At 51.2% G+C, this 13,000-nt stretch overlaps 1 protein-coding gene across 1 annotated transcript; it reads left to right on the top strand.

Annotated features, from left to right (window-relative positions):
• The first annotated feature begins 5,470 nt into the window (after positions 1-5,470).
• Positions 5,471-6,263, top strand: LOC108152206 (androgen-induced gene 1 protein). Its single transcript, XM_017281364.2, has one exon. It carries the CDS (start codon positions 5,507-5,509, stop codon positions 6,224-6,226), a length of 720 nt encoding a protein of 239 aa, XP_017136853.1. The 5' UTR covers positions 5,471-5,506; the 3' UTR covers positions 6,227-6,263.
• The last annotated feature ends 6,737 nt before the right edge of the window (positions 6,264-13,000 follow it).

The following is a 13,000-nucleotide window of genomic DNA, read 5'->3' as shown; positions in this document are numbered from 1 at the left end:
TACGGCACGTGGCCCCACGTGGAGCACACGAACGGAACGGAGATGGAATGATAAAAAGGTATATCCATGTACACTTTTGCATATGTATGTATGTATGCATGTGTGTGTGTGTGTGTGTGTGTGTGTGTGTGTATAAGCCAGGAGAGAAATCGAATTTCAAATTTCAGAGTGCGGAATTTAAAAATACGAATTCGAATGCGAATGCGAATGCAAAAAAAGGGATAAGCACAACTTTTTTGTGAAATATTGGTAGAAACCCCATTTTTGTATTTTGTATTTTGCAAAGGGGCTTATAGCGGATTTATTTGGCAACGCACGCGTCTCCTCTGCCCTGATCCCCCCGGCCCCACCTTCCAATCACACACAACCGAAAAACAAACACAAATGCACGCAATCCAAATATTAACAGGGAGGAGCACTCTCAAACCCAAAAGATACAAATTTGCAAAGCACACAGAGAGACACAGAGCCACATCGGAATACAGTAAAGGACACAGGAAGAGGGACAGGGACAGGGAGTGGGATTGAAAGCTGGTTGACAGGCTTAGCCGAACATGGGACATGGCAGGACATGGGCCGAAAAAAAAACTCTGGCCTATAATGCTGGCGCCCGACAATGAGGCCGATGGGATTGATGCCTTGATTTCGATAAGACTTCCAAATAGTTGACCCTCTGGTTCATTTCACATGCAGATACAGCCACAGCCACAGCTACAGATACAGATACAGTAGGACCAAAAATCATTGACTGCAAAACAGGGGAAAATCTTACCGAATGGCTAGAGTATTACCAAGAACCCCTTGGAGCTACCATCCATCCATCCATCCGGACTGTGCTGGGGCGAGGGACCGGATAGAGCTTAGAGCTTAGACCTAGTGCCTGTAGCTGATGCTGATGCTGATGCCGATGCTGTGGCAGTCACGCCTCCGTTGCCGTTTCGGAGGCTTCTTTGCCGCCAAATGCTTTTCGCCTAATGAGTTTTCTACTTGCGGTTTCGAGGGAAATTTGCGCAGAAAAGCGCCACTCCACACTCCATACTCCATACTCCATACAGTGCACACTCCATACACAGTGCTCCATGCTCCATGCTCCATGCTCCACCCGAAATGCGAGGCAGGCAATGCGAGAACGACACGGCTTTTACCTAAACCCTGCCAGAGGGGCTGTGTGCGCGCTGTAAATGTTTTAGTGGTTACCGCGTTTAAGTCATTAGAGAAAATTCTTAGCTAAAGTGCGGCATAAAAAGGGGTGTAGCCGTTTGGGCGGACGGATGGAGGACACCCAACCTCAAGGAGAAGGAGACGGAGGCGGACAAAGTTTTCTGTCAGAACTCTTTGGCTTTGGCTTTGGGCGTCTCGTGTTGCTGTGCCAACCTCAGAGGTGGTGAAACACGGCTGCCGGCTGCCGGCTGCCGACTCTGGTTAGAGCCATAGATGTGGCTCTTTTGTGGGGTCTTTCCATTCAAAAATTCTAAAGAATTCCCCCCCCCCCAAAAAGATGGCGAATCGTTAATTCGATCGGATAAGTCCGGGAATGTTAGTCAAATTGGAATGCCTCAATCAGTTCTACTCAGGAAATAACAAGAAGAGACAGGACTATCGCACTGCCCTGATAAATGACTCGAAAGAACCAAACAATCATTTACTTGACTCAAATCAAAGCAAAGCCGAGCCGAGCCAAAAAAAACTCAAACAATAGAAGTGGAACACTTGAGCCGCTCTCTTGAGTGGCACAGAGCCGGGGCTCGAGCAGAAACCACTCAGAACACTCTCTTACCCCGAGGGTGCTCAAGAGAGAGTGCGCCGCGCTTCCCTCTCTTTTTTGAATGAGGTCGAGATTTTGTTGGGACTCAGTCCGTGCTCTGGCCTGAAATTCGATACGAAATCGAAGCAAGTCCGCCGCAAAGCAGAAGCAGCTCGGATCACAGCCGCCCCAAAACAAATGCCATGCCAGATGGGGGCTACACCTCATGGAATCCACACTTTGGCGAAGCTCTTCCTTCCCTTTTGGGTGAGATTTGAAACAAAGAGAGCACCAAGGCAGGGAGCCACTACTTAACAGTAGGCCACAAATACCAGACCAAGCCGAAGCCAGGCCAAGTCGCAGCCGACCGAGGGGCGCAGGAACAGGAAAGATACACAGATGATAGACCAATATTCCCAAGAGTAAGCTGAAGGAAATTAGCAGTAGATATACATATATTCCTTTTGTCAAGAACTAGACAAATAGACGGCTTAGCCGAATAATGGATGACTCTGATCTACGATCGTGTGAAGTACTTCAAGAACTACAAATAATTGTCTACCAATTCGACAAAATATTTCTCAAATTGAAACCATTTCGAAAGAGTGTTTCCCCAATTTACATACAGAGCAATAAATGGTCGAGTGTGTGCATAGTTCTTAGGAACAACAACAAACATCTTGCAGCTGCGATTGATAAGAAAAATTGGCTGGATGAATGCTCCATTGTCATTGTCGGACTTTATGAAAGGCCCAACCTGAACCTCAACCTCAACCTATGGCCCAGGCCGCTTTCAAAGGGGGACCGCCAGACGCTATGTCGTACGAGAAGTTACCCCGAAACGTTTGGGAACAGCTCAATCCCCACAACCCACTCGCAGTCACACCAAATACAAGAGACTCCACCCATGGTGGCATGGTGGCAAGGAGTGCTTGTATTGTGCTCTGCGGCTGGTGGATGGTGTCTGGTGGCTGATAAGCTGCGCGCGCACACCCAATATTTGCATTCGACATTTGTACTAATTGCAGGGTACATATTTACACGGATTATACAGTCCGGGCCAATGCACGGATGGATAGTGTATCGGGGATAGTGGATGGTTTGTTTGTGCTGCATGTACGACCGGAATGCTCACCTTTGGCGTCGGGAGTGCCAAAGGGAATTGGCGTCTGGCATTTCGTAGAAATATTTCCCATCTATTTGGAGTTGATTATGGAACAGATCCAAGCTAAAGGCTGAGGCTGGAAACCCCTTAACGTATGGTTGCCAGTGCCTTTCTCAACTTTGACGACTCTCTTCTCGGCTCTCGGCTCTCGGCTCTGGGCTTTGGCCGTCCAGTAACTCTTATCGGGGCCCCGTAATTAACGTGTTCTATTTCTGGATGTCGTCTTGTCGCTCCATCAATTGTATCATCAATTGACTTTCAGCCGCTGCTGATGTTGTCGCCGGAGGCCCTCCACCCTTGCCATGCAGGGGGGGGTCATGAAGGGGAGGGGGAGGCCGGGCCACAATAAGATTATCAAGCTGGCAAACAGCGACAAGCAGTGGCCGGCCAAGCCGGCCAGCCAGCCAGCCAGCCAGCCAGCCAGCCAGCCAGCCACTGACGCGGATGGCTGATTGCTGTTTCTGCTGTTGATTTAATAAATTAAAACTCGTAAATTAACTGTGAAGGCAAAGCGACGCGCGACAAATCAAATAAATAAGCCCATACACATACACACACACCATTATGGGGGGCACTGTGTGTGTGTCCATATGGCGAGCAAATGCTAAAGAGCCTTCAGCATTCGGCTCGGTCGGATCTTGGAAATCTGCCGGGGATACTAGGATTCCCAGACCCCTCCTGGCCCTCAGAAATCAAAACATTTATAAGCTAAACCCCAAAATTAGCACACGTGCGGCAGGGAAGGGCCGGACGGACGGACGGACGGACGGACCTCTGTGTGGCGCCCCGATGATGATGATAGACCGAACCACTAAGCCACAAGCACAAGCACAAGCACAAGCCTGACCCCTGAGCAAATACATATGCCATCAATATCCGATGCCCTCCAACGCCAACGCCATCGCCATCGCCATCCCTTTCTTCCTTCCATCGATGGAGAGGGAGTGGGTGGGGGTGTCGGTGTCCCTTTCCGTGGTACCAGCACCACAGCTGACAGCTGGACGACGACGACGACGACGACGACGACGACGGAGGTGGACTTATCAGTGTGCCCATCTGTGTTAATGATGCCATAGCTTTTCGATAGCCGATGGGTTGCTGGGATCCGCTGAGCACACGTGCACCAGGGGAGACACACACGCACACACACACACACAGCAGTCGATAAGAGTCATCCCTTTTACTCGTATTTGCCCAAATATCAGCTGTGATAAGACCTTTTGGTAAACTACACGACACATGAGGGCCACCGCCACCGCCACCGCCACCGCCATCGGCAGTCAATTGTGGAGCTTCGGTCGCAAAGTCGTTAACCCCTTTAGTGGGTAATGCAGCCTGATTGATTTGCTGCTGTTGCCTCTGCTGCCGCGTTGCGTTGCATCGGTTGCAAGGCCCTGGGCGACCATAGAGTCTGGGTCTACCATTCAATTGAATCGTGTCCGCCCCCCGCGCAACGCTACTGAACACCATTCCATGACCAGCGATCGGTGAGGGGTTGAGAGGACCAAGGGAAGTGTGTGCCTCTGGATTTCCGGGCAAAACCCCACCCACTCGTATGTAAAACATATCAAAGCAACAATCGGTTGATTGCAATCCCTGGACTGTCCAGCCACTCGGGTAACAGATACTCATCTGCGGAGAAGCACACTTCAATGTCCTTTCGAGACGAGCCTACGGCACTGGCACTTTCAATCAAATGTGACGCACAAGGGCGTTGCACGGTCTTAAAAAAGTAGAGGACTAGGAGAGGCAGGAGCCCGAGTATTGGGTGTCTGATGGTCGAAGTACTCGAACACTCGTTTTGCTCTTGTTTTTGCAGCCTGTTTCTGTCACCTTTCCTTGTCCACTTGGGGGACTCGGACTGCCCCGAGATGCCGGAGTTCTTGCTGTTTTTCCGCCTGTCCAGCACAGATATTGGAGACCTACTGGGGCCCACTACAGAAAGTCCCTCAAGTGAGGGGTCGTGGGAGCCCCAGGGCATGGCAGAGCACTTGAGTCTTCAATGCTTCGAATCGATAGAGAGCCTTCGCTACGCCCTTCAGCGGGACTACAAATTGGAGTTTCGGCTTTTCTTGGCCATATGCCGTGGCGGTGCGGTGCGAACCCTGGCTAATTGCCGGCGAGAGACAAAGGAGGCTGCGCCGCCAGCCTCAGCCAGGAAACAGACAAATATTTACAGTACGCACTCGCTTTAATTGCCCTGCGGTTGGTTGACCTTTCCACCACCCTCCTCCCTGGCCATCCCCGGCCATCCCTGCCGCCGGACACGGGTACCGCCGACATCTGGCGTTGAAATGTGAGTACACATCAGCTGTGACCAAGGACGTACCGCAAATATTTTCCTCGCCAATCGAGGGCGGGGATAGCCGACGGGAGATTTTGCTAGTGCCGGGATATACATAGTTCCTTGGATCTGTTTTGATTGTCTTAACGAGTGTACAGGCCCCAGTTTCTAGTGGGTCTCTGCCAATCGTTGCGGCCAGCGAATTGCGGCATGACTAATAGGCCTTTCATACCAATTGCAGTACGTATTAGCGCCATTAGTGGCCGTGGCAGAGACCCTGGCAGAGGCAGTGCAAGGGCCAGTCGCAGAACCGATGGAGAGAGGCAACGTTTTTGCCAACGCGTACAAGACGCGGCTGTTGCTGCACCTCGCAGCCTCCACGCACCTCGGGTACGCCGTCTACTACGACTACGTGTACGCGCAGCTGCCCCCGCTGGCGGTGGAGATGCGCCTGGAGGCGCCGATTGGGGGCAAGCTGAAGTACATGACCTTCCTGTGCGGCCTGCTGCAGTTCACGTACTACAGCCTGGCCCTGGCCTACGACGTCGTCCGGGTCCGGCGACTGATGCTGCTGCGCGACTACATGCTGGCCAGCTTTGTGGTGCCCCTGGCCCTGACCGTGAGCCTGACCTTCTGGACGCTCTATGCCATCGATCGGGAGTCCATCTACCCCGGCCTGCTGGACCTCATCTACCCCGTCTGGCTGAACCAGTCGATGCACACGATCGTCGTGGTCTACGCCCTCGTCGAGCTCTGCGTCACGCAGCACCGCTACCCGGCGCGCAGCAAGGGCCTGGCCGGCCTGGGCGCCTTCCTGGTGGCCTATCTGGCCTGGATTCACTACGTCTGGCTGAGGACCGGCGTCTGGGCGTATCCCTTTCTGGGCGCCCTAGCCGGACCCGTGCGACTCGTCTTCTTCGCGGCGATCGTGGTCCTGGCCTTCGCCTACTACCTGTTCGGCGAGCGGATGAACTCCGTTCTCTGGCCGCGGGCGAACTGCGGCGGCGGGCGGCGCTGGAGCAGCAGCGAATAGTCGCGGACTAAAAATCCATTCTGTATTACGAAAATGATATTGTGAGAATTTTACTGATGGAAGGAGGCAAGGCTGAATAGAGCCATTTCCGCTTTCTGCGTGTGGAAGGATGACATCTGCATGGTCGTCCCTACCCCTGGGGCGGATGGACGAAGGTCGACGAGCATTGGCAACCAAAATTGACTTGTAAATGTGCGCCCAACGCCAGAATCTGGCCTTCCATTCAGTTGCGGTCGACAAACCGTGGCATTAACCCGAATCGATTGGTCGCACTCTCAATGGCTGGGGTTTTTCGAAGGCGTTGCCACAGATTATCGATCCGAGCAGAACTACAAAAGACTCCGTAACGAGGCTGTGCCAACAGAACCCTTAACACAGACAATGCCTCGCCTCTAGATGGGTTTCATCTGAGATCAGAGCCTCTTCAGTTCGAGAAAGTGCCACCTTGAGCCAAAATCAAGCCTTTCTCCATGTCGATTCTGTCGGGCAACGTGCGTGCTCTGTTTGGTGTCGATTTAGTATCAGATTCATAAGTCATTGCCGCGTCGCCAGCTGGCAGAGGGACACCGATGCAGACTCCGATTCAGACTTCGATTCAGACTTCGATTCCTATTCTTAATCGCTCGAGTCACGTGTTGTCGGCTGCCAAATGGCAACATGGAAATGGCAATGGCAATGGCAATTTCAGCTGCCGGCAGAAACGAACTCGGCAGAAACAGCTGAATCACTCAATCCTTTCAGCACGGGGCTAGGACTATCCGATGATAGTGCCAGTCGGAGGGGGTTCCAATTTCAGGGGAAATTCTTGCCGTGCTGGGACTGGGACTGGGACAGAGACGGAGACAGAGGCACAGCAGACGGCCGGCCACTTGTGCTAAAAATATTTCAATATTGAACGCAGAACAGCTGAAATCCATTCAGGCTGGCATTTCGGATTGTTTATTGTTTACCGGAACCAGGCAAACCGAGCCGATAATGCCGGAAACGTGTGTTTCATGTGCCGGCAGGGGATGTCCTGTTAGAGCACCGCATAGTGGTGCACAATAAACAATAGTTCGGCATAAAGATAAATATATTCTCGATGGGGATCTGCATGCCTGCCTTCTGCTGCAAGGCCTGCAAGGCCAACCTTGGACTTGACTCCTTGGGGTACTATATATTTTTCATAACTAACGATACCCGCTGATAACCACTGTGCTCTGTGCTCTGCCTGCGATCCGGATACCCTTCAATTGCTGTGCTGTGCCCGACCCAGGTACTCGAGCACAGACAGCATGCAAATGACCGACAGCAGTCCTGTCTGTTTGTGGGGCAGGATGTGCCGGGATATGTGTCAGCTGTCCCTCGATCCCCGCTGCTGGATCGAAACTTGGATCTGTGTATTCTGCATTGATGGCCACCCTTTGGAAACAATGTGTAACATTAGATCAAAGGCAGGCCACAAGCTCCTCGATCCGAAGGTCCTTTATTCGATCGATGGCTCAGCTCCAGTGCGTTCCAGAGATGCAGTCGTCATCCCCAATCGATTCTGATTCATGGTAAACTTTTGCAATTAAGTGGGTTAATAGTTCTTTGCCGGTAAACCTCAATATAACCTCCCTCTTTGCCTCCAGACTAGGGAAGCTCCTCCCTGCCCCTCCATTCACGGATGTGGATGGGTCGGTGGCATCTTTTGTGAAATCTCGCCCCCTAATTGCGCACGTCAAAAGGAATCACACGACTCCTCCCGAACATGCCACCGACGCGCAAAACAACAAAGCGAATTTCCTCGTTGTCGTTGTTGCAGACACGGAACGGCAGTGGCATGCATCAATTTGTGCAACATGGCGAAATTTCACGCGTTTCGCGGACGAGCCACGAGGGGGGGCACGGCACCCGCGGACAGAAAGTTTAATCAATGCTGACAGAAGACAATGGCACCGGGAAATGGGAAACGCCCTCGACGACCTGCCATCCCCGAGAAAAGAAGATGGAACGGAAGACTCTCCGCTTTGGGGCACTGAAGCTGTTGCTACCCTTCCCGATCGGATGGAACAATGCCCCGATCCAGGCCATAGACTGGGTGCTACAGTCTGCTAAAAGTCGGGATACCCTCGCGGAAGGGTATAGTGATTACCGCCAAAGGGGTGCGACCCACCACCACCTCATAGCGAGGACTGACTGATGTGCTCCCCAGACTCCGTCTCCGTTCGCCGTTCGCCGTTCGCCGTGCTCCTTGCTCCATTCCTAATAAACATAAATTGCTGATTTGAAAGTGATTCTCGGAGCCACCGCAGCAGCGGGGACCCCGGCTGAAGGCTGGCCTGGCAGACACTCCTGGAAGCACGTTGAGCACGTCTCAAATTCACGCGAGTTTTTTGCATAAACGCGAGAAAAAAAAGGGGACTTCCGTGGGCGCTACTTGCCGGCAACATGTGTTGCTGCGTGTGGCACAGCAGAGAGTGGCGTATCACGATTGCGGCAATCAACAAATGGAGCGGCAATCTGCCATTCGTCACAGGAGAGGGAGACAGGGAGACTGTTCTTTCCGGTTCAGAGATGGACACGTGACACACAGTGTCAGAGATGTCACCGCAGACTCCTCAATTGATTGCCTGATGCCTCGATAACTATATATCTGTATATAGGAATAGTCCCAGAACCAATCACTCCCTGTTCTAATTCGAAATCGGATTCTACGGCCCATGCGATACACTCCGCTTTCTATCACGAGAGCATAGCCCAGCATTTGGTGGGGCTTGGGGCGTGGGGCAGGGTGTGCGTTGCAGGAATATACTCTCGTACGGTTCTCGTATATATTTACAAATTCAAACAAGTCCCGCGTGGAGGAGGGCCGCGGAGGTACAAATAAAAACGTCATGTTGCTGGATGGAGCTTCTGTCACTTGATGAGGAAAGATGCTAACGCTAAATTCGTTTGTGTGTGTGTGTGTGTGGGTGTGTGTTGAACACAAAATGTGGCAGACATTTCCATTTGCCACTTTGTAAAACGCGCACAGGGGGAAATGAGTAAAAATCGCGCTCAGGAAAATCCATAAGCAGCAAGTACTCGTACGAGTATGTCCCCTGGGAGGCAGCAGGAGAAGGAGCAGTAGCAGGAGCAGGAATGGAATCACATCAAGGATTTGTTACTACTTGAGATGGGGTAGCAGCCCCTTACCCCTTCCGCCCCCCCCCCGTTATACAGGGCCGTTGGTCGGTGGCACACCTTGGCGCTGAGCAGAAAGTAATTTCTTGTGGCAGACGCGCATTGTTGGCATTTTGTTGGTTGAGGTTTCTCTCCCACTCCCACTCCCTCTCCCACTCCCACTCCCACTCCCATGCCGTCTCCGGCCACGGCCACAGCATCCGGAATCCACTCTGCCGCCACAGCCGGAATGCGCGGAATTTGCTTATAAGAAATTCTATTTCTGTGATTGTCGCACGACTTTACATAAGCATATAAATTATGTGCGAAAGTTTTTCGGGGGCTCCGAGGCACAGATGTTCAAGGTGGCACTGTGGCACGATGGCACGATGGCACGGAACGGGTGGTGGCGGGTGGTGAACCGAACATGCGACACTTTTAATTATGTGGCATTGCCGATTCCCTAACCATGTCCCCCGCCTCCATCACCATCAGCATCTCCATCTGTCTCTGCCACCAGGTGCTTACGTCACTCTCTCTCTCTCTCTCTCTCTCTCGCACCGGATTCATTCGAAATTTAAATAATAAAATCATTTTGACCTGTCAGTCACCTCTTTCCGCCGATAGCTGAAGGAGTGCAAGGAAGCAATGATAACTTTTTTATAGTCTTATCCAATTCGGAACTGAAGTCCGAGGGGCTGGCAGCCCAAAGTTTTGGCATAGTTTTGTGGCCCAACATTCCGGAAAGAAAACTCGTATGGTAGATGGCAGTGGGCCTATTTCGGCACTAGTCCCACTCCCACTGCCATCCCCCCAAAGAATGCTCAACTTTAATTATAAAAAAATTGTTTCATGTACTGCAAAGAACATCGAAGCACCCCGTAAACCACCCCCACCCCCACCACCACTCCAGTTCCAGCTCTAGCTCCAGCTCGAGACAACAAGCAAGTTTTTGCCCCAGCAGCAGCGCCACTAAAACAACACTACTCGGTTGCCACAGAGTAATAAGTGCACGACGAGGGAATTTAAATTAAGTTACCAACTTTGCATATTAAGCCCTTTTAACCCGACACACATACCCGTACCACACACACACACACACACACACACACACACACAGAGAGAGAGAGAGAACGACCCACCGACCCATAGACCCATAGACCCACACCCGTTGGAGTGTAATTTGCCAATACTCGTGCCTTCCACACACCGCCACACCGCCACACTGCCACACCTCATGTGTAATGGCCACTGGATACGAGGCAGAAGCAGAAGCAGGAATTCGAGTCGGTTCTGACCAGGACTGGTCGACCCAAAGGCTTACACGTAGCCCATTATAATGTCGAGCTTCTGGCTCATTCGAGTGTCGCAGTGTCTTAATGCCACGAATATGAGCTCTCGTACCCCCCAAGAGTCCATCCAACCGCATTTAGGACATTCGGATTTTGGAAATAATGAATGAACACACCAATGAATGGACCAATGAATCATCTGACTATGCAGGCCTCTAATTCGAGTCGAACCATAGTCATAAATGCCAAAAACAAGTTGGGCACTTCACTGTCCCTATCATTTGTTAGAGTATTTCACACGACCTGCCATTTCCATTTCCATTGCCATTGCCATTGCCATTGATTTCAGTTTCAGTTTCAGTGGCTTTTACGACTTCGACAGTTCCGGAATTGTTTTGCGGCTGGGGAGGGAGACGGAGATGGCCATTAAAACCGCACGGGCAGCACTTTTATTGTACGAGTCGCAGTAGGTGTTGTCAGGCCCATTCTGGATTGGCTGTCGATACGAATAATGCCATTAGATACATGCATACGTACGTACCCGCCGCATAGCCATAATCAAATGCAATCAACTGTTAACAATTTATGACGTTTATTACATTTTTAATGCCATCTTTATTCGTTGAGCTTGTGTCCTGGCATCCTGCCCCCGCTTTCCAGCCTGTATCTGTGGGAAAGTGTCTTTGCCTCTGCCTATTTTGGCGTAAAAGTTCGATTGGATTCCACCCAAGAGCCAGGGGATCGATACACACAGCCCACTCCCCACCACCCTGCCACAGCAGCAAGCACTGCTTGCAGGATCACTTAAGGGAAGACGAACCAAACCTTCAGGTCTTAGCAGGGCACTGCTTGAACCAAAGCTTCAGGCTTAACGATTGAACTGCTTGCAGGCTTATTTCAAGGGCAGAAGCACAAAACCTTCAGCTCTTCGCAGGGCACTGCTTGAACCAAAGCTTCAGGTTTAGCGATTGAACTGCTTGCAGGCTAATTCCAAGGGCAGAAGCACAAAACCTTCAGGTCTTAGCAGGGCACTGCTTGAACCAAAGCTTCAGGTTTAGCGATTGAACTGCTTTCAGAATCATTTCAAGGGAAAACGAACCAAACCTTCAGGTTTAAAAAGCCCAACATCCAATCCTGAGACACGAACAGTGCCACGCCGTGTCTTTGCTCTCTATTTCGGGATTTACATGTTTCAAGACTAAGCTTGCCAGCTGCACCGAACGGCTTCCACGAAGCAGATTGCCAACGGGCAGAGCAGAACACCCAATGCCACCCACGAGTACATGGGCTTATGCATATCAGAGTGCATCTTTTGTCAACAGAACTCCATGCGGTACTAGTGTCCATCTGGCTTTTATTGCGTGAATGAAACACCAGTCCCTAATAGCCTCAGTCATACAATCAATAATCTTGGAGACCCTCCGTCCGATAGCCTCTTGAATCCTATGGCCATGCCAATTGTTTCGCTGACTTGCCAATACATTCCCAGATATAAATTGTACAACTTTAATACGAACTTACCGAAGAACTGCAATGGGAAAGCCCACAAAAGCCCTACTAAAAGGATCACAGTGAAAAGTATCTTTAATCGGAAGATTGCTCGCAGCTGCACCCAAATTCAAATAACTTCCTCTATGAGAAAGGTGCCAGAAGTGTTCTGCTGACTGTCCTGCATGACTCGACATGCGATACCCAAAGCCAAGTTTAAATGCACACCCGAAATATTAAGCGAAACCAAATCAAACGCCATCACCCTATTATGGATGTATCTCTCTATTTTGGGTTCGTCATCGATGTCCGATACTTTGCGAGTGCGCAGGGGGCTTGCCCCGTAGTTTTGAATAGATAAATACATCGGATAAATACATACATCTGGCTGCGTGTGCTGTTCCTGGCCCATCGACTTGATTTGGGGAACGGAAATACGAGTACTATCCATTGCAAAAGTCACGTATGCCACAAGGTCGAAGTCCGTCGGGGCTGATGCTGGGGCTGGAAAAGAGGTGTCCGCAGCCGCATGGCAACATCTACAATTCCACCTCTACGGTTACCGCTACTGGGGCAGACCGGGGCAGACCAGGGGCAGACCAGGGGCAGGGCGTGATCGTTATGACGCTCGATCTTCTTTGTTTCGATTGACGTGCGGCGGTCGCTGAGCCGTGAATGCCGATCGGTTCCGTGCTTGCGCCGTTGCCAAGAAGGAAATGAATGTCAATTACTCTCGCACACCATTAGCACACAATCGTGGGCATCAAAATGGGGGGGAGAATATGTATCCGAAGCGGTCATCAAACTCCCATGATAATGTCGCCACGAGCCGACGAGAGCGTTCTCTGAAGGAGTCTGTGGCGTGGCT

Source organism: Drosophila miranda, chromosome XR (genome assembly GCF_003369915.1).
Source record: "Drosophila miranda strain MSH22 chromosome XR, D.miranda_PacBio2.1, whole genome shotgun sequence".
NCBI lineage: Eukaryota > Metazoa > Arthropoda > Insecta > Diptera > Drosophilidae > Drosophila > Drosophila miranda.
The sequence above is the reverse complement of the archived record's forward strand: the minus strand, read 5'-3'. Positions and strand labels throughout refer to the sequence as shown.

Excerpts from the sequence above, each read along its gene's own strand:
- LOC108152206 (XM_017281364.2), top strand. The coding sequence starts at position 5,507 with ATGGAGAGAGGCAACGTTTTTGCCAACGCGTACAAGACGCGGCTGTTG.